General features: G+C 35.5%; 3 protein-coding genes and 1 non-coding gene across 6 annotated transcripts; 1 reads left to right on the forward strand and 3 right to left on the reverse strand.

Moving 5' to 3' along the window:
* The first annotated feature begins 1,011 nt into the window (after window positions 1–1,011).
* TRNAT-AGU lies at window positions 1,012–1,085 on the forward strand. The gene has a single exon. It is a non-coding gene; the product is annotated as a tRNA-Thr (tRNA).
* A 74-nt stretch (window positions 1,086–1,159) lies between these two features.
* Window positions 1,160–3,834, reverse strand: LOC117923577 (transcription factor MYB82-like). Of its 2 annotated transcripts, none has more exons than XM_034841931.1 (4): window positions 3,681–3,834; window positions 3,392–3,574; window positions 3,131–3,260; window positions 1,160–2,105 (listed from the first exon to the last, which is right to left on the reverse strand). In XM_034841931.1, the coding sequence occupies exons 1-4, from the start codon at window positions 3,691–3,693 to the stop codon at window positions 1,574–1,576; spliced, it is 858 nt and encodes a 285-aa protein (XP_034697822.1). In that variant the 5' UTR covers window positions 3,694–3,834; the 3' UTR covers window positions 1,160–1,573. The 2 variants fall into 2 exon arrangements, with proteins under 2 accessions (XP_034697822.1, XP_034697823.1); XM_034841932.1 differs by having other exon boundaries at window positions 3,392–3,567; window positions 3,681–3,831.
* Window positions 3,835–8,175: 4,341 nt separating this feature from the next.
* Window positions 8,176–12,914, reverse strand: LOC117923578. Its single transcript, XM_034841933.1, has 6 exons — window positions 12,844–12,914; window positions 12,240–12,675; window positions 11,410–11,473; window positions 10,119–10,283; window positions 8,900–8,965; window positions 8,176–8,784 (listed from the first exon to the last, which is right to left on the reverse strand). The coding sequence occupies exons 2-6, from the start codon at window positions 12,500–12,502 to the stop codon at window positions 8,593–8,595; spliced, it is 750 nt and encodes a 249-aa protein (XP_034697824.1). The 5' UTR covers window positions 12,503–12,675; window positions 12,844–12,914; the 3' UTR covers window positions 8,176–8,592.
* Window positions 12,915–13,408: 494 nt separating this feature from the next.
* Window positions 13,409–19,251, reverse strand: LOC117924030 (E3 ubiquitin-protein ligase CSU1). Of its 2 annotated transcripts, none has more exons than XM_034842579.1 (3): window positions 19,075–19,251; window positions 17,883–18,123; window positions 13,409–14,411 (listed from the first exon to the last, which is right to left on the reverse strand). In XM_034842579.1, the coding sequence occupies exons 2-3, from the start codon at window positions 18,119–18,121 to the stop codon at window positions 13,736–13,738; spliced, it is 915 nt and encodes a 304-aa protein (XP_034698470.1). In that variant the 5' UTR covers window positions 18,122–18,123; window positions 19,075–19,251; the 3' UTR covers window positions 13,409–13,735. The 2 variants fall into 2 exon arrangements, with proteins under 2 accessions (XP_034698470.1, XP_034698471.1); XM_034842580.1 differs by having other exon boundaries at window positions 17,883–18,137.
* Window positions 19,252–23,670: the final 4,419 nt, after the last annotated feature.

Consider the following 23,670-nt stretch of genomic DNA (forward strand, 5'->3'; position numbering starts at 1 on the left):
AATAAAATAAAAATCTTTAAAATAGAGTATTTGTAGTAATGGATTGGCCACGTTGTCAACCAGATAAGCAATATAATTAATTGAATGGTCTATTTTGCCCTTAATAGCTACATTGCATGCTAACAAGAAGATGCTGACAATTGTCTCTAACAATTAATTTCTCACTAGAAAATTACAAATATGACCTCTAGAATAGATTTATCTACCACCACCAAATTTTTGTTTTAAAGTAATTTTGGTCAAAAAGATTATCGAAGTAATGAAAATTTTCAATGTACCTTATTGGAGGTCCAAAAATCAAAGGTAGCAACTTATGTATCAACATAGAATACCTTACATGTATTTTGTAGTGGCCGAAAGGCGTGTGTGCTGAGACTTATGTCACATAGGCTTTAGTATAATATGGTTAGATCGCATGTCATGATTCTATGTGGGTGTGGTATGGTCTTATTAGTACCCTAGTTAAGGTCGTCCTAGAGGATATATAGAAATCTGGTACATTGATTAGTAAAGGTGTTGAGGGGATAACATTAATTTCTTTGAAAGGACCACTATGGGGGTGGTCCAACCTGAACCATGTTAATCAACTTTTAGACCAACATTTTTAGTTTGATAATGACCATTTGGGTCATCAATGTGAAAGGTAGACATTCGCATGATGGTAAGAATTTGGAATGAGTTCATACTGACCAACTAATTAATTCATCGCAGTATATTGAATAAGAAAGTTTGTACTTAATTCCCGACCACGAAAATTGAAGGGGGTGATGATCGATGATGTTCACGAGTACAAAGTGTCAGGGTCACAAAAAATGTGCAACTTGTATTGAAGAGAAGGTAAAACAATATTGGTTGACTTTCTGATGTTGGTGGAAGTGCTTTCTATCTCTTTGCCAAACTACCCTTCATTGCGGAGAAACCAATCAAGCTTTATGGAGATGGAGTGAACTAAGAAGGAAATTAAAGATAGAAAAGAGAATAATTATTATAATTCCATGACCATCTTTCATAGCTTTCATAGCTCAGTTGGTTAGAGCACCCGTTTAGTAAGCGGGAGGTCTTGAGTTCGACTCTCAATGAAAGCAATTTTTTCTCTTTATTTCTTTCCTTTTTGTCTTCCCTCTTTGCAGTCTTATGCCAAACTAAACTTTATCACCACAAGCTAATCCCCACATTTTGTTGCAGTCTTATTTATGCATAGTAGCAACAATACAAATATATTCCAAACTAAACTTTGATGACTCTTAAGCTAATTCCCACATTTTGTTGCAGTTTTTATTTATACATAGTAGCAACAATACAGATATACCATACTAAACTTACGACTATAAGCAAATCCCCACATTTTGTTGCAGTCTTATTTATGCACAGTAGCAACAATCTTGATATACCAAACTCTCTTCATACTCGATCAATGCCCATCTATGAAAATCTGAAAGACAAGTAGTAAATATATATGATCTATAGTTCAAAGAAACTTTTGGAATGATACTGGATATTGATGATGCTCTCAGCTTCCACCAATTTCTGCTTCCACATAGAGGTTGAGCCAAAAATTATCATTGCAAGAGCCCTATGTCCATAGCGGCTCTTGAACCCACTCCTCACAAATTGGGAATGCTAATTCAAGGTCTGGATATGTCTCCCAAAAATAATCGCCCGGCATGAACAAGTCATCCACTGGAAATGCTTGAAAATCTCCAAATGTTCTTTCTGACTCCGTACTCCCCTCCATCGTTTGATTCTTATCAGTTCCAACAGCAGGACTGGTGACTGATGAAGAGGAATCATAAGCAAATGGTTGTGTTGACATGGGGTCCCCAGAGTTCCCCTCCAATTGAATTTCATCAGCTCCAACAGCAAGACTGGTGATTGATGAAGTGGAGTCATCAATGGATAATTGGGATGACCATGGGTGCTCAGATCCCAAGCTGCTAGCATCTTTTGGACTGCCTATCGGCTTAGCTTCAACAGTGAATGTTTTCGGAGCTTGTGATTTGGTCCTTGGGGCTGAATTGTCTTTGAGTTTCCTCAGTTTGGTGTGCCAGTAATTTTTTATTTCATTGTCAGTCCTTCCGGGCAATCTTGCTGCAATGGCAGACCATCTGAAATAGGAGGAATCTATCAAATTAACATTCCAATGACCAATCTTAATACGGGAGATCTAAGAATATCTTAATTTCTGGTGCAGCTCTAATTCAGGCTTTAAATATCCTAAACTTGTACTTAGATTACACAGAAATTGCAGAAAGAATCTTTCTTGGCCTACCCCAACAGTTTCTTATCCTATGCTCACAATTTTGTGACATTGCTTATATATTTCTTAAATTCCCTAGTTATCAGCTCTGATCCAAGCATGAACGAGGGAAGAACTTAATCTGTATTAAGCACTTTCCTTGACTCAGGAATAAGACCTACCCGGAACCTCAGTTCATTCTTCCAAAAAATATTAGAAGCAAGGTCAGCGGTTCATCTTCGAGCCCTTGCTTTTGTGAATGTCAGACAACCCTTTCCTCCCCATAAAATCAGTGTTAAATGCCTTGTCATGAGCAAAACAAATCTTTACAGTTCCTTCAAAATCAAAGTAGGAGTTACAAATAAAATTTATATTTTGATAGTTTAGCTTTCTTAATGGTGAAATTTGTATCGCAGCAGCCCGTGAATACCATCAGTCCACATAATCTAAACTCAGACCAAATGTATGGTGTGGTGTTGAAGCTTAAAACATTAAAGAAGCCAAAGGCTATGGTGTGGGGCAAGAAACTAAGATAAAATTTTACGCTCTTCATAAGAAATAAAGCATTCCAATCAGAAGTATGATCAAACTACTGAATTTAATGTTGATATGGCAGCCAGAAAACATCATCGATCTGCAAAATAGGTTTAAGAATGAGCGATACTTAATATTTAGACCTTAGACCAAATGATGGATATTGATTATGCTTGATATGATTAAAACTTTAAACCAATTTCAGTTTGTCAAAGGCTATGGAATTGGGTATGAAAAGAAAAACAAAATTTAAGCTTTTTTTCAAAAGCACTGCATTCCACTGTGAAGTATGATGAGAAACCATATTTTTTTTAGTATTAAAGATTTTGAGGGAGATTTCTATAGCATGAGAGTACTTGCCTATTTCCTAGCTTTTTATGCATCTCGAGTATGGTTTTCTCCTCTTCGCAGCTGAAGCTTCCTCGCTTGATGCCAGGCTTCAGGTAATTCACCCATCGAAGTCTGCAACTCTTCCCAGACCTTGATAAACCTGTAAAGAAAAAAAAGTAAGGAATGAGATCGGAAAACTGGACAGTATCCCTGAGAGTGTACATCCAAGTGAAATTTTGTTCAGAATCACATTTTCCCTTCTAACGGAATGGAACTTGTTTCTCTACATACCAGCAGCTTTTGGCATCTCTGTCCAGTTCCAGATGCCATATCTCTTGATGTAAGCTTTCAACTTTTGATCTTCTTCAGGACTCCAGGATCCTTTCTTTAGAGTACTAACATCGCTGTAGTACGGAATCCTCACCATCTCTGGGAGAATCTCTTTCAATTTCAAGTTCCCCACCCTCCTAGATACTTCACAAGATTGTATATAAAGGATCAAATACCAAAACGTGCTTCAATGTTTCAGAAAATTAATCCTTAGTTGCTTTGAAAAACAAAGAAAAAGGATGAGAGGGACCTCTATTTATCATATGATCCAGTACTAAAACGTGCTTGGAAGTCTCCTGGAATTTCCAATGCTTTGAAGAACTTCAAATCCGAAGCAAAAATTTTCCTTTGAGTGTCTCTCCTGGAAACATCGAAGAATATTTTTTTTAGTTTCCTCTCGAGTTTTAAAATGTTTTGAGTTTGGACACTTCCTTTTTGGCAGCATGGAATTTCACTGTACATAAATATATAAATATATCTTTAGTTTGTCAACTGGAGAAAGTTCTTCCTCAGCTAGATTGTGGGTTTTATTGAAGATAAAGACCTTCCTTAATTTACTTTCGAGGGCTTGAGGTCAGTCCAAAAGCTCTTCACATGTGCCACTGCACCAAGCAGTTTAGTTGGATGCTATCCAATTTCTTCGGGTGAATGATGAACTATAGTCGAGGAAGATGCCATCATTGAGCTCACTGGGAAAGTCTGTGCAAGACCTATCCCTTGAGATCCATCTGGGTTCAAATCTTCCGAGGAGGTTGAATTCCATTTTCGAGTTGGGTTTGTTACAAACAAAAGTAAAAAAATCAACTATTATCAAGAAAATGGGAACAAAAACATAAGGTGGTCAGTGGCTAGAACTTGATATGCACAAGTGAAAAGGTTGAAAGTGAAAAAAGTCTTAGGTTTACATTACTTTAGGACAAGAAACAATACTCAGTTTGTTACATTGCCATAGTCTTTCAATAAATTGATCTTTTATGGGAGTGGTTGAGAAATAATTCCTCAGTGAGCAATGAAAAATGATGATAATGAATTTCCCAAGATTTTAAATGAGGTAGGTCAATATGAACATCGCTCACATGGATAAGATCATCTAAGCACTGTTCATTCGAGGAAAAGGTACGGCATGGGACCAGTGTCAATGTCCCATAATTAGGTCTATCATTGACATAAGGGCGGGAGGATGAGGTTTCCCATTTCGGTTTGTATGTTTTTCTGATGAAACTAGGAGCAAGACTTGAGAAAGTCTGATGCAATTTTGTGAAATAGTTTGATGAAAACCATTTAGGGGGTAGCTAGATCAATTGAATGATAAGCCGTTAATGTCTTCAACGCGCAAGATGAGTTATGATTAAGATGAAGGATGACATCAATTCGCCAACGTCAGCAGTGTTTGGCCACCTAGAAAAGACAAATCAGACAAGATTTTAAATCAGCAAGTTGGGGGCAATGGTAAAGAAGATTTTAAAGAATACGCACGCCTAGAACACCAAGTTTGACATTAAATTACATTTAGAAGTTTTAAAAATTCTAAGCCACTATTTTAAACAACTGCATATGATGAAGAAAGAATCCTTGTAGGCCTACTCAGGAATATTTAATAAGAAAAGGGAAAAAAAAATGAAGCCACTTACAAGAAGAAAGACAGACTATCATTGCATTTTATAAGGGGGAGATCAATAGAATTAATTCAAGGCGTTCCAATCTGGATATCTTTTTTAGGTTAGAATGACGTTGAAATGTTTACATTAAACAAATTCAAATCTTCCCAATTGATTCAGACATTTTATGTCCAAGGGGAGGTGTTCTACAAATCAAAGAGAATTAACTTTTTCCACTACGTGGAAATCTAACACTTTGAAAGAATGTAACAAAGGACAAGTACTCACTGATTAATACTTAATTCTGAATATAACATTTTCCATTATTTATGAATATGCTGAAAGCTCCAAGTCAAGGTCAGCCCCATGCGATCGGAAGACAATCTGATCATGTGCTACCTGACTTTTTACAAACTTATCTTGAATCTATATCATTCATGTAGATCTTTTAAGGCTAATGTGAACATAAGATTACTAGCGGATTAGGTGGCGCAACTGGGGGCGGCATATATGATATATGTGATCGTCAACTTCGCCATCCACACTTGTAATAACTCGGTGTAGAAGTTGATAGCATTCAAATGCCTTTAATTACAAAATCCTGCCCATCTGACACTACTGCGGCTAAGCTTTAATATCCTTCCCAAAGTCCCTTGGAAAAACAGTATCAAAAGAAACTTGAGATGTTTGAACATAGAATTGGGAAACAAGATTTTGAAGAGGACTGCCCCTGGGATGATAGTTCCCTTACATTCCAACTCCTTCGTGATTTTTAACTTAGATGGTAGAAGTGATAAAATGTTGGATTATGAAATTTGAATCAATTTTATTGTGTTTCGCTCGAAATATTAGGAGTTGAGCTATCCAATCAGCTCACGGGGTTGAAGGAAGTAGCGCCCATTGAAGGTTTTTTTTTTTTTTTTTTATTAACCAGTTTACCCCTATTATATATTTAATCTTTTTATTTTAGGATTTTGTTTTTCTTTTAAAAATGCAATAGCAATTAAGAGGGTTTTTTTCTAGAGTTTTACCGTTGTAATTCTTCTTATTCTTTTTTATTAATAGACTGTTGAATATTGATACACTTTGTAAACGTATGAATCACATAAGATCGTCAAACCACATTAAAAATTGTCTTCTTATTTTTTCCTGCTCATGTATATCTGCATGATTTGGTCAACATAAAATAAAAAAGGTAGGGGATTTACATAGAATAGCTGAGGTCCAACTTCTTTTTTCAACTTAGCACTTAATATAACCCCATGGTAAAGCTTGTTTCTAGAGATTCATATTCTTCATCCTATTGTGTTAAAAACTTGAAAGTTACTGCAAATCGAAACATCTCTTTCAAGTTTTTAACTGTTCTTTATAGATGAAACCAAAAATTAATTGCAGAAGTGATCCATCGGCTTCAGAGGAAATGAAGGCCGCTGAAATTATATCAAAACAAGGACACGACACCTGTCACTATGATGGTGACAAATTTCTACGTAGATTGTATCAGTGGTAAATGTTTTTTTTTTTGACAATTCCCCTTTTACTGAATTTGTTAACTCAACTTTGTAGCCATGCAATTAAAAGAGAAAGGTGCAACAGTGTTGGATGGAGATGTTTGTTGACTAAAGGGATTGACACATGTTTTTAAATTGTGATGGTCTATTTGGACTTAGGGAGACGAGAGGGAGTGGATCGGTGACTCTTGGAGATCACGGTCGGCATGCGCTGCCGGAACTTTGTTTGGTTGGTATGAGATTGAACCCAGGACAATGGTTTAGCTGGACCATGGAGTTTGGATTTTGTATCTGTCTGTATCAGAGGTGTCTAACCAGTGGGTTGAGCTAGCCCAGCCCAATTTTCATTGAGCTTGGCAGGCTGCCCAGATGAACTGGGTCAGGTCGGCCCACCTCTGACCCAGCGTACCACGGCCCTGGCTATGTCAAGCCTGCTATTTTTGGAAAAAAAAAATATGGTAAGAAAAAAAAAAAGTAAAAATGTACCATTTTCAAATAGGAGAAATATAACATTTTGTTCGGTATTCCAATTAAATATCATTAAAAATTATATACAAATGGAAAAAAAAAATCCCAATTGGCATAATCATTAACCTATTGGATCCATATGATCCACTTAAGACCAAAAGCCCATTTTCTCAAAGAAATCTCAACTGACATAATTATGAACCCTTTTTTATATCCATTTTGAAAAAGGAAAATCATCTAATCATACACCAACTACAAAAAAATATGAGATTTTGGAATTTTACTTTTTTTTTTTTAATTTTGGTGTAAAATGAGAAAAAATATTGTCTATTCATGTACTCCAATAGTGCTTTCAAAATTGTTCCATAATTATTCTCAAAAATAAATGATAAAATACACACCAATTTAATATCACTTGTTAATAAGTACATGTGCCATTTATTTTTATTATTTTTCTCACATTAATATATCCCCCTTACCACCTACCGCGTTTTCACTTTTTTTTTTTTCCTCTCTTACCACCATAATTCGTAGTCACCTATTATAGTTTTTATTATTATTTTTCTTTTTTTACTATGTATTCTTTTAAATATGCTAGTGCATTTTCACATAAAAAAGAAAAATAATAATAATAACTATAATAGGTAACAATGGATTATGGTGGTAGGAGAGGAAAAAAAAAAATGGAAACGTTGCAAGTGGTAAGGGAGATATATTGATGTGAGAAAAATAATAAAAATAAATAACATATGTATTTATTAACATGTGATATTAAATTGGTGTGTATTTTATCATTACTTTTAAGGTTAATTATGGAACAAATTTGGAAACGTGGTAAGTGGTAAGAGAAATATATTGATGTGAGAAAAATAATAAAAATAAATTACACATGTAAGACAATATTTTTTCCCATTTTACACAAAAAAAAATTTTTAAACAAAAAAAATAAAGTAAAGATGCAATTTTTTTTTTTATTTTTTTTAATTTTTATAGTTGGTGTATGATTAAATGATTTTCGGATTTGAAAATAATTCTACCATTGGAACTTTTCAACCTCGAGTCAATGGCCACATTGACCATTTGTCAAACCGATAATATTCCATTTGATTAGCTGTCCGGAGAAGCAATAGATTCCCAAATAAATTAAATAGCACACACGAACACCAGCTTAGATGAATGAACACATTGGCATTCCTTTGAAAGAAACTTCAAGAAAGATGGCAGTATTTTTGGTCCTCGAACTACAAGCTCGACATAAATAGAGAACAGGGGCCATTTTAATCACCCCAGGATCGTGAAAATACATGATTTCCATTATGCATATGAAACTGAAAACATCTTCCTCGCATATTTTACAACATTTCATAATTCCCACCATTCCCAACCCAGAAAGGCAGCTCTCCAAGAGCCAGGCAGCAGATGCTCTATGCTTCCAATCCTGGTTACCCTCAGAACACACATGTTTATGAAATGCAACCTGCATAGGATCCCCCCACCCCACAAATCGAGAGTAGACATATAATTCACTGATGCAGCCGATGTGGGTATGGTGGGGTCCATGTGTGAGAACACCGACTTCTGAAGTTTATGACCGCTCATTGCTGTCTGTACTTTTTTGCATGCTGCAGGGTTCAGGGGATTTGGTCGTGACAAGAGGAGGTGGGTGCAGCTCAAGGAATGCTTTGCTGCTTTCACCGTAACTCCCGATGCATATTGTGTCACCCCGACCATGCCAGGTGCCATCTTGGACATTGTTCATTTCCAATGTTCTCGACTCCTGCTCCAAAACAAAAATTTCAATTATTGATCCCAAAGGAAAGATTAGATTAGCTCAAGTCCAATCCCCTTAGCAATGACTAATTGAAAGAGACGGGCTCTATAAGGAAATGGACCTGGCATAACGTGCAGCAAGGGCAGATTAGATGGTAGACACAATCATCCAAGGAACTGTCACCACCCTGTAAAAGCGTCATTAACAGTATATCAAACGCAGAGGAGAAAAGCCATGAAATAAGTCTCTGGATTAGAGAAAAGTCCTGTTTATTCCACCAAAACAATATATATATATATATATATACACACACACACGCACATACATATAACTGGTACCATCTCCATGCAGGATAATGGAAAAAACCAGAAAGTTGGATACACTTCCAAAAGGCATAGCTGGTTATCCGCGTTTATTTCCTAACAGGCTTGTATATACTGGAGTGATCAGGCTCCTTGTAATGGTACCTGTCACTGCTATGGTTCAGGTGATTGACAAAAAATATTAAGCACCTAGTGAAAACCTTTTTTATTGCATGATTTTCCAACCAAAACACCATTTAAACTCTGCTTAAATATTATCATCCTAAACAAGTAGAAGATAGATCTGCTTGTTTAGAAGAAAAGAAAATCAGAAATGATAACAGACAAAATTCATCCAGTTTGAAATGTCAGAACTAAACTAAAGGTTCATAGATGGGAATAAAGGGTTCACATAAGCGAGGAGTGGACTTCCTGAACAGATACAAAATATGGACATATCTAAGCAATTTAAGAAGAGGGTCATTGGGAATGAATGGAAAGTACTTGATACTTCCATAAATAAAGAGAAAATATCAGTTACATGTTCCTATACATCACCGTTGCTTCACATTAGTGAACTCATTTTAGTTGGTTTGGACCTCTTATGAGATGGAATCATTCCATTGAATTTAAAAAGGCCTATAAAAACATGCCTACCCCTCTCCCTGCATACTGAAATGAACGCATAAATTAAACTGTCTATTTATTTGTTTATTCAATAATTAAAAATGAGGCTATTTTTTGAAATCCAAATGGAACTAAAAACACAATGCAAGCGTTTTTTTTGTCAAGGCAAGCATGTAAGCTATAAATACCACAAACATGGCCAGGTCTCCTGCACACTAGAGACTCAGGTGAGGCAATAGAAAGATTTACAGAAAGCATAGTATAACATTAGAAAGATGAACAGGCAAGGTGAAACATCAAACAAGTACACCACTTTAAGGTAGGAAAGAAACATCCTGGGGATTAGGGAAAACCTAAAGATGGCAGCAAGAAAGTAACTGAAAAGAAATAGTTGCAAACAGAAATACTTACCCTGATATTAAATTTCTTTTTAATCTGTGTGCGGAAGAAACCCATATATGTTCCAATTGAAATGGTGAAAGCAACCGCCATGTACAGAAAGCAGTGTCGTTTGGTGACAAAAAAGGCAATGCAGCTAAGAAAGGCACTAAAGGAAAGTATGAAATAAACAGTTCCCTGCAAAATTATATTTGGAATACAGAATTTTATTAAGCGGATCTACTGATAGAAAATCAAGCCTTGAACTTGTGATGATATAATAGGCAACTCATGATAATGGGACTGTTAAAAACAAATTGCAAACGATGTGATTGCTTTACTCACTTTCCTTTCAACTATTTACTTCAATTCACAAAATAGTGTTTTCTCCAATAAGTCATGCTGTTTATGTAGTTCATAGTTTTCAATTTGCATAAAACAAAAGAAGGTAACAGGTAATGCTCATTCTAATAAGACCTGGTCAAAGTCATGAATGATGTGAGAATGTATAGAAATGGCCAATAGGCAACATTATAAAAGGTGAATTTGGAAGCCACTTATAGGAAGAGCGGTGTAGTGACTTTAGTTCCAACGCTTGGGGCCGTCAGAATGCAAGTTGTCCTAATCACTTTGTTATGCATCTATGATCAGCCCTTTTGAACATTCCAAAAAAATAGTTGCTTTGAGGAATAATTTCAACCAATCTAAGGCATTATACAGTTAAAAATAAACTCAAGAAGACAAAATTCGTATCGTAGGTAACAAACCCTTCTTCCTAAAATGCACCCTGAATCAACCTAAAGACAATGATATTGAATGGTAGAAGTGGAGTAGTTTATTGGCTGGGTGGTAGCACAGGTGGACCGACAGTGACCTTGAGCCATGTTATCGGACAAGACACGCACTACCAAGTTATTTTCAAGATTGAGAACAATTACGATTTGGATTGGATTGGATTTGACTTGAAATGACTCGAGTTCTGCTTTAGACAATTTAGTCACAGAAGTTAGAAAAGGTCATTATCCAGTTTCTATACCTGGACACCTTTTACAACAGACCAAAAATATCAGTTTTCTGACTAATCTAAGTGGCATGAATTTTCAGACTGCATTTTGGATGTGAAAATATTATCAAAAGTGCTTAATGGTTTTGAGTGGTATGGTATGACTTTTGAGGAAGCATTTTGACTTGTGAACAAATTGCCGAAAGTGCTTAATGGTAGCGACCGATAATGAATTTTGGAACATATAAGAATCATTTGACAGCTTAACAAATTACCAAAAATGCTATAATAGTAAAGGTTGTAGAGCGAAGAAAACTTTACCTGAATAAAACAAGAACCAAAACCAGCTCTTCTCATGTTTTTACCAAACCTGTAGCATGGACAACTGCAAAACCAAATATACTAATTACACATAAGCACACCAACACAGACAAACAACCCAAACAAATCCTCAATTTTTTATGACCCAAAAACTATGCCCTCACAACAGTTTCTGGCAACAAGGTGAAATATCAGGATTCAGGAAAAACAGCACTGAATGCCATGGTGGTGGATCGTTGATTGAAGCATGTCCCAGAACAAGACTCTACCATATCATTCATAAAGCTATTTGCAGAAAAACAAGCTATAAAAATTTGAAGGAAGATAATTCAAAACCCCTCCTCAAGCACTTCAGAAAAGTCATGATTACGCTAAAAAACAATGAACCAAAGAGAAAGTCGCGTTCTTCCCAAGTACTCACATCTGAGCCCTCGAAATCATCCATTTCCTCTCCTAATATGATAGAAGTGAGAGGAAAACAACAGCCAAAGACGGGAAAAAAATCTTTACTGTTTTTACTCCGTTTTCCCGACCCAAAATGCTCACTAGGAAAATTTTGCGAAAAAAGAAAATTATTTAATGTTTATCCTCCGTTTGGTTCTCGGGGTAAAGGTAGAGGAAAAAAAAAGGAAAATGCTTTACTCTCATTCTCACACAGAATAGCATACTTTTATATCCGCTATGAAACTTGGGAAGAAATCTCCTGAAATCGTGTTTCTCAGGGGGAAAAAATTGATATTTTCCGTGAAAAAGAAAGGAGGCTGCGTGGATCTAGCTCAGCACAAGAAAGGGTAATTCCAAGGAAGATGCAGAAAAACAGAGAGACTGACCAAGCAGTTTGAATAGCGATGCGACGATCCTCAAAGCAATCAAGAAGTTCACCTTCCCACATCCTGAAAACGCCCCCAAATTCCCCACTATCTTCATCATCACCATTCCCATTGTGGTCAAATTTGGTCCACTTGCCCTGCGCCTGCAGTGCCACCGTGGAGCACAACATGTCGAAGTCCAGCACCGCCACTCCCTCCAGCAGCCTCTGCTCCTCTCCCTCCCCCTCCGTCTCTCCGCTCTTCACCACCTCCGTCGCCGCCATTCGCCGGAGCTTTTCTTTTTCTCTCTCTCTCCAACTAACCTCTTCCTCTTTTTCGCTTTTTAAGAGAGGTTTAGGAGGAGGGAGAGCGGTGGGCAATGTTGCGCTGCTAAAGGTGGAAGGTGGAGCCCAGGCATTGTAGCCACAGCCACGGTCCAGCTCTTGCCACGTGTCCCCTTAAAATATCTCTCAAAATTAATTGGACCTAACTACCGACCACGTGGATGCGTTGGTTCTTAAAATTTTCCAGGCAGCCAAAGAGAAAAAGGTAAATTTTTGGGGTGGTGGGGCCCAGAAGCTGAAAGTAGAGATTAAAAATTAAAATAGGGCAGGAACAGCGTTACCGTAAGTTGGCGAGCAGTGGCCAGGCCAGCCGACCCTGAGCTGGAGAAGAGAGTTGGTTTCGTCAGCATTCCATTAAATCGCAGGCAAGCCGCTGGTCGCGGCGGTAGTGATGGGTGGGGGTGGGCCTTTCTTGCGGGCGTATGTTTGTATCCCTTGTTGCTAAGATAAGGTTTTGATTCCCAATAAAGGTCACGTGCTTAAAGCCATTCTGTGGTGGTTTGACTCACGGCATTATCCAAAAGGCCGTGCCAGCTCGATGCTGCGGCAGATATGTCAATGCATATCAATTTGCTTTCTACTTACTAGTCGTTGTGGCATTTACCAATTTGGGATTGGTCATTAATAAAATCAAAATTATAGCTAATGTTTGGATATACATCAAAGAAAGGTATGACCAATCGTAATCAACTTTTGCTTTCAATTAGTTTTCTTGAACTTTAGATTTAAAATTTTTTATTTAAATCCCAGCCGAAGCCAACAGAAACCTGGCTTTGGCCAGGCAAGATTGGGCATCCGCGATAGGTATGAAAGCAGACATCAAAATATAGCAGCATACATTAAAAATGAGGAGATTTAAATATATTAAAACAGATATCAAAATAGCAGCATACACTAAAAAAAGGAGATTTAAATATAAGTGGACATTTTGTAACCAAAGCCACCCTCACATTTATAGGGGACAAGTGGTTGCACCCGAAAGGAGAGAGGTGCGATCACTCGGATACAGCATTTATCAGTCGAAACAAAAAAGGTTCCATAAGCCATTTCGCGTCCATTAATCATGTGACTAGAGATATTACAATAACGACTCTCAAAACAAACAGGATGACAACCAGGGATACATCAACATAAGAATCTTCTTTGTTGCCAAACAAGATCGGCTCAGGGTGTTCATGTCTTCATTGCCGGTCTCACCAGCCCCAACCCTGAACCACTTCCCAAATGCTTAAAGTCTGTTGCTTCCAAATGATCCCCATGGCCGGCAAAGCCTGTTCCTCCCTTTTCCAAGGGGACCAGATTTCTGTCTTTACAACCCTTGTTGCATACAAGACAAACCTTGTCAACTGCCATAAACTTATCTGCACACTTCTTGCAAAACACATGGCCACAAGAACTAAGTGCTACAAGGGACATGGTATTTGTTAGAGTGACCTTGCAGCTGGGACAGATATAGGTTTTATCAAGAGATTTGGACTTCTTCTGTTCACTCCTGTCCTCAGTCAAGTGGATTGGGAAGAGGGTCTTCAGCTTGAGTTTTTCGTTGCCTTCGGGACATACTGTACTAGTGGAGGGGGCTTCTACTTTCACAGGAGCTTCTGGTGTAGCAGAAGGCAGCCAAAATGCTTTCATGTTTCGAAGTGCTTCCTCTTCATAAGAAGTAACCTTCACACTGTTTGCTCCATGGAAGCCATTCTTGTCTCGGGTGTGGTTCTTATCACTGTACTGCGGTACTGCACCATGGTTTTGTTGATCAAATGCATCAAGCTCTCTGGCTTTCTGCAACGTTAATCTCTCTTCCTCCTCTTCTTTCTCTTGCTTCAGCTGAGCAGCATGGGCAGCTAGCTTCCTGCAAAGGTAAGTCAGCCTTCAGTGCAAAATTCAAAACACATGAAAAATGGTACAAGGTCCAGATTACATTTGCTCTCCACAACATCATCAAATGCAAGTTCACAACTTTAATCCATCCTCCATTAACCAGCCATCAAATGACCACATCTACCAAACTTCACATAAGTAAATTTCCCAACTAAGATTTGGCATAGTAAATTCAGGTCCACTTTATATGCATGTGTGTGTGTGCGTGTGTGTGTATGGAAAAAAGTGAAGATTCTTCCTTTTCCTCAGCCAATTCCTGAACCACCTTGACACCTTAAAATCAAGGAACCACACCTCAGTATCATGAATGCAGAGCACCAGCTGAGCTCCCAGCCCGCATTTTAGTACCAATTGACAGGAGAGAGACATGTGCGTTAGTACAATTATTGGTAGCATTGTATTCAGGTATCCAAGCATGCTGGATCTTGATTACTCCTGATCGTGTATATATATGTGTGTGTGTGTGTTGGGTGTGGGGGGATGGATATTGATTCTATAGGTAATTCCTTGACCATTTTGAAAGGAGAAAAATATAAGGATTTGTAAGAAAAAAATGTATATCCTTCAGAGATTCTGGTTAAAAGAGTGTGTCTTATCATTTGGCTTTCAGGCTTTCTGTGCTTGAGTAGTTCTTGGAGGTTCCAATTGAAGTAATTCATGACCTACTCTATTCTTATTTATTTTATGGTTCTTGGTTGTTCTTTCAGTTAGCTATAGTATATCCTGTACATTTGCAATCCCTATTCTAATAAATAGCTATTTATTTACTGTTAAGGGAAATAAAAACAAGACCAAGAGATGGTCTATCAGCTCCCTAAGAAATTTCAAAATGAAATTCTTTAGCATTATGTCACGGACTTAGTCGTTTACTAAGTTTGTGCTGCACTTAGACAAGTAAAGACGCTTGATCTTGCTAAGTCAGTCTTGCTCCTAATGCTTAGCTTGCTAGGCTAAGACAGCTCGTGACTCGTAAGTTGTAGAAGGTGTAGTAGGCAACTCTTAAAAAATAGAAGTTTTTATTACTCAAGAAAGCCTTTACAAGGGCTTTGAGGACTCACTTACTTGGTGCCTTGGCCAAATGAGGCCCTCACCTATTTATAGGCACCAATGGAACTCTCTGAAACCTTGGAGGGTTCCTTACAATTCAAGAATATTTTAGAACGTCCTACATCATTCTATGTACAAGCCTATGTACAAGAGACCTCTAGAATTCTCTAGAAAGCCCTAGACTCCTCTCATGCCTCCCATCATAATGTAGAGATGTGTGGACTTCTCTAGGCATTTCTAGAATCTTCCACACTCTTCCCACTAATGGCTAAGTGTAGGAGTCTCCAGAAGCTTCCTAGGCTCTATATAAACCCATGGGGAGGCTCATTTGAAGCATCCTATGACAATTAGCTCAAAAAAGAATTGCTACCTGGACTTGCACTACACAATGAGGTTAATGAAATGTTGTATGTTCAGGAATGCACTTAGTAAACTCTTAACCCTTCTGGACCCAATGGTTTGTATCCACGACCTAATGCAAACTACTCACATATCAAAAACCTGGACTTGCACTAAACAATGAGTTAAACCATCATGATTATAACCATTTGAAGCATCTTGTGACAATTAGCTCAAAAAAGAATTGCTACCTGGACTTGCACTACACAATGAGGTTAATGAAATGTTGTATGTTTAGGAATGCACTTAGTAAACTCTTAACCCTTCTGGACCCAATGGTTTGTATCCACGACCTAATGCAAACTACTCACATATCAAAAACCTGGACTTGCACTAAACAATGAGTTAAACCATCATGATTATAAGCCTTGGCAATGACTCAACACAACAAATATCAATTGGTATTCAAATAGGAAGCTAAAAATCCAACATACAAGCAACAAGTTCATGGAATCCACTAACATCTCTCTTTTTCCCCCCAATTACTTCTATATTAAAGAGGCATATGGTCTTAGTGCTAATAGAAAATTTGGAAAAACAAGCATATGGTATAGCATTTAGAGATGTTTGGAACTTTCATATCTCTTTATGAGTAGAACTGTGTTTTGATTATTATATAAGAATGCAACAACAACAAATTCTGGACCAACCATTTTAATTGATACTAAAGAAACTAAAGACAGAGTAATTAAGAAATCTGGGTTTAAATAAGACTATGTATTGGAGGCTTACTCGTAGAAAAGATGCATCACAATTACTCACATTGACAACCAAACGTATCAGCAGACACCCAATAAGTATCATTTTGAAGTCAGCTGGAACAAACCTGAATACTGATGCTTGGACGAACCAAAATATAACATACAGTTTAATGCCTCGGTTTTAGTCAGTTTTTGCAAACTTTAAACCACTCATCACATTCTGATGATAAAGAAGCAGCCTTTCACTACATCTGTGACCCATTTTTCCTAGTCATCCTTATAATTTAAAATCAAAACCATGGTCATCCGTACATATAAATCTAAAACTTTAAGAAAACCTAGGAATGCACATAAAGAAATTCCCTGCAATCCTAGGGCCTCAATCAACCCCTAACTCCTACAGATAATAAGTTTAACATATCCTCTGCACTGAAGTCTCTCCTAATCTTCCTAGCATGGATAACTAAAGCAGCATATGGTTCTCCCAATGCTCTACTTTGTTTAATTTCTTACCATAATTCATCCTGAATGGTTCCTTAATTATCACTAATCCTTCATGCAAAAGCACAAATCCAGAATGTGGCATTTTTATGTCTCGTATGGAACACACAACACCTCACTAGTCTCCTGAAGTTTCTTACAACACTGATCCAGTGACTTGCATTTCAGATGAGCGCTTTCTCATTACTAAGTTCCATGAGTAAACTCCTATATAAAGAATGTTAGTCACAGTGTTTCAATCAAGAATGAACATCAGTATACTATTCCAGACCAAATCCAAGATTAAGGAATTCCAAATGACAAAAAAGGAATGTCCTTTCCTATTTGTAATGGAAAACAAAACATCACTCATCCTTTCATAAAATCCATTTTATAAACCATAGAGTTAAACACACTACAATCCCGACTTAAAAGCTCCTCATTAACAATGCTTGTTCACAATCAGACTTCTAAAACATAATGCAATATCACATTCATCACCCTCTTGAATACATAAGAAAAAATCCAAAGAAAACAAGCAAAGCTCTGTTGGATAGCTGAGGATAAAAGCAAATTAGATTTTAATTTTAGAACCCAAAACAATCCCAGGTCTATTTGCTTTCAACTTCATATGTACTGTTTTAACTCATTGGAAAGCATTAAATTCAAAGCTTTTCTTCAATTTCCTCAGAAACCAAACAGTGGGCAAAGACAATTGTCATATATTAGTATAACACCAGACTAAGATAGAGATTTAGGCTTACAGAATCACTCATCAATTATTAGCATGAGAAAACTCATAGAACTACACTGACCTTTGGATATCTTTCTTTTGAGCCAACAAGCATTCGAGAATACATTCCTTGCAGAAGACATGACCTTTCTGGCAACAGAGAGGATCAATGAATGGCTTTAAGCAAAGGCAGCATGCATCAAAAGGCTTTATTGAGTCCCTGCCAAGTCGCTCCTTCTGAGTTCCATATCCGAGTTTGCGCTTCTCATCATATGTGAAGAAGGCAAGATCATTATTGTTCTTTGAATGTCTCTGCGGCATCTCTGTAGAAACAAACCTAATCAGAGAGGATTGGATTGGATTGGATTGGATTCAAGCAAGACAATGAGAGAATGAAAGAGTCACATGGAACCTTACGTATACCAAAAAATTTCTACCATTATTCAATAAAAAAAAAACATGAAGTATGATTGACACAACCATGTATAAATGAAAATTGTCCTGACAGCCAAAATCAGGAAGTTCATCAGGTAATTATATCCCAATTGGAGAATTGACCATGCCATAGTAATCTTGTCAGTGGATTTATTTACCTTATTCCAAAGTTGATATAAAAGAATGGAAGTAAGCAATACATCAGCAGTATGATCAAGAAGCATAGATTCAGCAACTTGCCACTCACCTCATTTCTTTGGTTAAACATGTGGATGATTAACAAACTAGCTATGTGCATAGTTCATATAAAATGTCAATAGCTCGAATCCAAAAACCCATGTTAAAGAAATTTTCAAAACATCAAAAGACCCCATCACAACATATAATCAACAACGCTTTAAATCATGTAAAAGCAACTTCAAGAATTTTCAAGATAAATTAAGTAGCATTCAACGTGATCTGACTGGCGAAAGAAACAACCCAATTGCTTAACGCCCCTCACAACTTTGGGTGTTCTAAACTTAGATAACATAATAAAAAATCAATTTTTGGTGGTATGCACTGGTTTAACGCCTTGATCCCGAACCAAAACGCCAGATTTTTCCCTTTTTCCTTAAAAGTATCTCATTCGTTTCCCCCCGATTAAACAAAGGAAAACAAAATAAAAAGGACAAGGGAAAATAAATTCAGTTTCCGGGTTAACGGTTATTTCAACATGAATCAACAATAACACCAAAAATTATCTATTCGAAATTTTCCCCACGTTTTCTCAGAAACCAAACAAGCGTAGATTAAAAAAGGGAAGGGGAAAAAAAAAGCTTATGATTTGAATAACTCACCAAAACTTAGATCTAAAAGCAATCGTAGAAGACCGCAGCGTGGAGGGAGACACGAAACACCTCCGGTTCTCTGGTAGGATTAGGGTTTTGGAAGAGTTCGGATTTTGTGAAGGGGTAAAAAGGAGATGTTGAAGGGAAGGGAAGGGAAGGGAAGGGAATGGAATGGCTATCGGTGTAATTTTGCTAAAAGACCAAGGGCAACTCAGCCTTTTAAAGTGTTTCTAAACCCTGCCTTTCGAATCCTATCCAAATACGGTTTTTAAGTTTGTTGTCCTTTTAATTTTAAAATTATGTAATTAGTATATAAAAATATTTAAATGAGGGGTATGGGAAATTCTCGTATCTACCTCTTCTTCTTCTTCTTTTTTTTTTCTTTTTCTTTTTTCAATTTTTTTGTTTTTAAATTTTATTAAAAATAAATATGATTTATAAATAAATAAGTATTAGAAATATTTATAATTTATTTTTTGAAAAAGTAGTTTTTATTTATGTTAAAAAAGTTAAATAAAATCAACAAAGTTAAATGAGTTGTTTTTATAAAGTAGTTTTTATATTTATTTTAAATTCTTTCTGGTTCTCGAAAAATTTGAGTGAAAATATAAAGAAAAGAAAAATAATATATATATATTTAAATTTAATAAACTATTTTTATTTTTTTCTATTATAGTAAGATTGAATAATTTTTAAAAATATATATTTTAAATTAATTTTAATTATATTTGATTTTCTTTTATATTTTCTATTATGAAACTATACATGAAAAAACTATTTTTCTTAATATTTTTTCTTTTTTTTTTAGTATTCTATCATTGAGGATGGAGTGGTACATGTACTCAAAAAGTCCTGTCAGTTTGATTGGGTAGGTTTTGTCGAATTATTTAAGTTTTGCATATGTTTTTTTATTGGATTGTTAGATTTTGATTTAGTTTTATATAAATTATAGTTGAGTTGTTGGATTCAAGTAGATTTCATACTATTTTTATTTTTAAGACTTAATGAGCTTTTATGAAATTAATATTAACTAATTAACAATGAGTTGGGCGTTGGGTTTTGGTAGGTTTTAGTCTTATGTAACATAGCTAGATTGTTGGGTTTTGGTTTGTTTGAGAGTTTGATTTTTTGAACTTGAATTTGTTGGTTTTATATTTATATTAATTAATAATTAATAATAGACTGTGGGTGCACCTTCAAGCATATAAATTACTATTTTTATTTTTTTAAAATAAAGAATTAACACACAACATTGTGTGTCATTTATAAACATTGAAAATTTATTGAAAATCACTCGAAACAAAACCCTCAAAAATCATTAAAAATAAATTACGACATGTTTGATAACTATTTTCGAAAAAAAAAATTTATATCCTCCATGATAAATAAAAAAATAGAAAAACACATTTGTTTTGGAAAATTTTTTATATGAGCTAACATTAATTGAATAATTTGTATTTGCAAAAACGGGTTAATGGATAGTCTATTATATAATGAGCTCAATTAACTAGTGATCACATTTTGGATTGAGTTTTGCATATTTTGAGTAGAAACTCAATTGAGTGACAAGTGTAGGCTATGAGTCTCATTGAAGCCCATTATAGGAGGGCTCAATGAGAATCCAATTTAAGTTATGCTAAGTCCCCTCTCTAATCTAGATAAAAAGGGTTTTTCTGTTTTCCCATAGAGCCACCATAGCTGTTATCAAGATCATAGAGAGGAAGACTTGGTTGCAACAATCAATCAAGGTTTTTTATCATGACTCAAATAGGTATGTTCTTTATAGTGATTTCCTATTATTAGTATCCTTTAATCATGTATGATTAATCTATGTGATTATGTAAATATATTACATGTGGTATCAGATCCAAATTTACATGATTGGATCTACATTTGTAAATCGAAAATAAAAATTTTAGTTTCTTATTTTATTTTCTTTTCGAAGCCGAATCTGTGATCCATGAATGTGTATGTTTTTTTTTTTTTAGTTTCTTTTTATTGTGAAACTTTAGGCATTTTGTTCCTCTTGTCACAAGCTTCAAATTGATATATCATATGTGCAATTTCGTTGTTTAAATTGGGAGTAATTAAGTTTTTAAATTTTCGGAATTTTCTTGTTTGAAGATTCAAGAAAAATTTTATTTGTTCAAATTATTGTGTATTACTCAAATTAAACTCTTAGATTTTGTTGCTTACATATATTATAGTTGATATGTAGCATCAATTTCGGTTTTTTGGCTCAATTTGGTGAAAATTGAAAATTCGAAAATATGGGTATGAACCCTAAAAAATTAGTTTTATTTTTTAAAAAAATTGAGCAAGATTGAGAAGTTTTTTTTGTTTAATTAATTGTTGTAGAGATATTATTTTATATTGTTAAGGTAAAAATACATGTAAAATGAGGCCAAAATAAGTGTTAAAATAGAGTTTTTCAATCTTGGCTATGGAGGTATGAAAAACAGAATTTTGTTAATCAATTATGGAGATCTTTAAGTTGTTTTTTTTTTTTTTTTTTTATGATTAAATGTCCTAAAATTGTTAGAAACAACCTAAAGTTTAAAACCCCTCAAGATCCCGATAAAAAAAAACTTTTTTTTTTCAATTGTTTGTAATCCGGGTTGCAACTGGGTCATTTGACTCGAATTGCAGAATTTTTTTACCCAATGTTGGAAGTTGAAGATGACTTCCAGCACATGCCACACGTGCCACATGTGTCACACATTCCCCACTCGCGGGTCAAGTGTGTGAGGCACGTGTAACCTCATTCGGTGTCCATTTTGAGCACCGTTTTTTCCTGTGGGCTCGTTTTTTTGTAATCTATTTTTCTGGATATATTATTTTATTTTTTAGGGGTCAAAAATATTTATTAAATAATTATTACTTATTTATGTGATTTAATTACCTTAAAATTATTTTTTGGTATAATTTTCTGTTGAGAATTTACCAGAAATTATGCTAATATATATGGAATAGGAGTGTAGTACTCACTCTCTCTAGATTGAAACTTTTTCATGCATACTCTCCTACTTGGTCTAAATCACATAAACTAGTTAAATAATTAGTTTAAAGTGTAATAATAATAATAATAAAAAAATTGTTGTTCAAATTCTTGCAACTATAATTGATCATATGCATATATATCGCTAATATGCACTATTGTTGTTGGGCAATATTTTTTAAATTTACCCAATTTTGGAACGTTGCATGTGAATTGTTGAGGTTATTTCACCAAAGTGATTTAACCATCAAAATTTGCAAGTTTATGAGTTCCTATTTTGTTGATGAGGAAAATTTTAGATTAATTTGTACAATCGCCTGCCCAAATGGGGTTATTGTGCAAATTAATTTAACAATATGAGGATATTGAATGAGATAAATAATTTGAAAATTTTATTTGCCCAAAGGAAATAAATTTTAATGAATTGTTTGTTGATCTTCATGCTTAGAGAATAGTTGTTTATTGTGGACTCTGCCCAAAGAGGAGTTTATGATAGTACAATTGATTCTTGTATTGTATTGCTTATGCTTATTTAAGTTTTTTTTTACCTATTGCCCATAATTGATCTAATTACAAAATTTTGTTAATTATTTTCCTTTGCTGTGAACAACAATAATACTACAATTGAAATTCTAAGTGGGTCGAACTATAAGAGATGGAGATCAGACATAGAGTTTGTTTTAGGAATGATGGACTTGGACATGGCTCTACGTAAAGATGAACCTCCTAAGCCTACTAATGAAAGCACTGAAGCTGTGAGAGCTCATTATGCCAAATGGGAAAGATTGAACTATTTGAGTCTCATTTCAATCAAGAGGTCCATTGCTGAGCATCTCCTTGGAGGAATACCTGAGAGCAACAATGCTAAGGAATTTCTCGTTGTTGTGGCAAATAGATACCAAACATCTGACAATGCTGAAGCTGGACATTTTATGAATGAATTGATGAATATGAGGTATAATGATATGAAAGGGGTTCGTGAGTATATCCTAAAAATGGTGGATCTTCATACTAGATTGAAAGCACTAGACATTCTCATTCCCGATAAGTTTATTGTTCATTATGCCCTCAATACTCTACCATTTTCTTTTAGCCAAATCAAGACTGCATACAACACCCTGAATCAGTCTTGGGGTGTGAATTGATCACTAAGTGTGTGACTGAGGAAGAAAAGCTGAAAAGAGAAAAGAATGAATCTGCTCATCTCGTTGCCCTTGGAAAACCGAATAATCAAAAGAGAGTTGAAAAGGCTAGAAAACCCAACTTCCATACTCATAAGAAAAATAAGAATTTCAAGAAGAGTGGGAGTGAAAAGAAGAAAAATGGAAATGCCAATAACACAGACCTTAAGTGCTATCACTGCAACAAAAAGGGTCACAAGAGGGTTGATTGCTTTAAGTTTAAGAATTGACTAGAGAAGAAAAAGAAGGAACAAGGTATGTTATCTGCCTATGTTTGTTTTGAATCTAATTTAGTTAATGTTCCTTTAGATTCATGGTGGCTTGACAGTGGTGCTACTGTTCATGTTGCAACTTCTTTACAGAGGGTAAGAAATCTCAGGAAGCCAAGTGAAAAAAAGTCAAAGCTTAAAGTTGGCAATGACATCG

Source organism: Vitis riparia, chromosome 10 (assembly GCF_004353265.1).
Source record: "Vitis riparia cultivar Riparia Gloire de Montpellier isolate 1030 chromosome 10, EGFV_Vit.rip_1.0, whole genome shotgun sequence".
Lineage (NCBI taxonomy): Eukaryota > Viridiplantae > Streptophyta > Magnoliopsida > Vitales > Vitaceae > Vitis > Vitis riparia.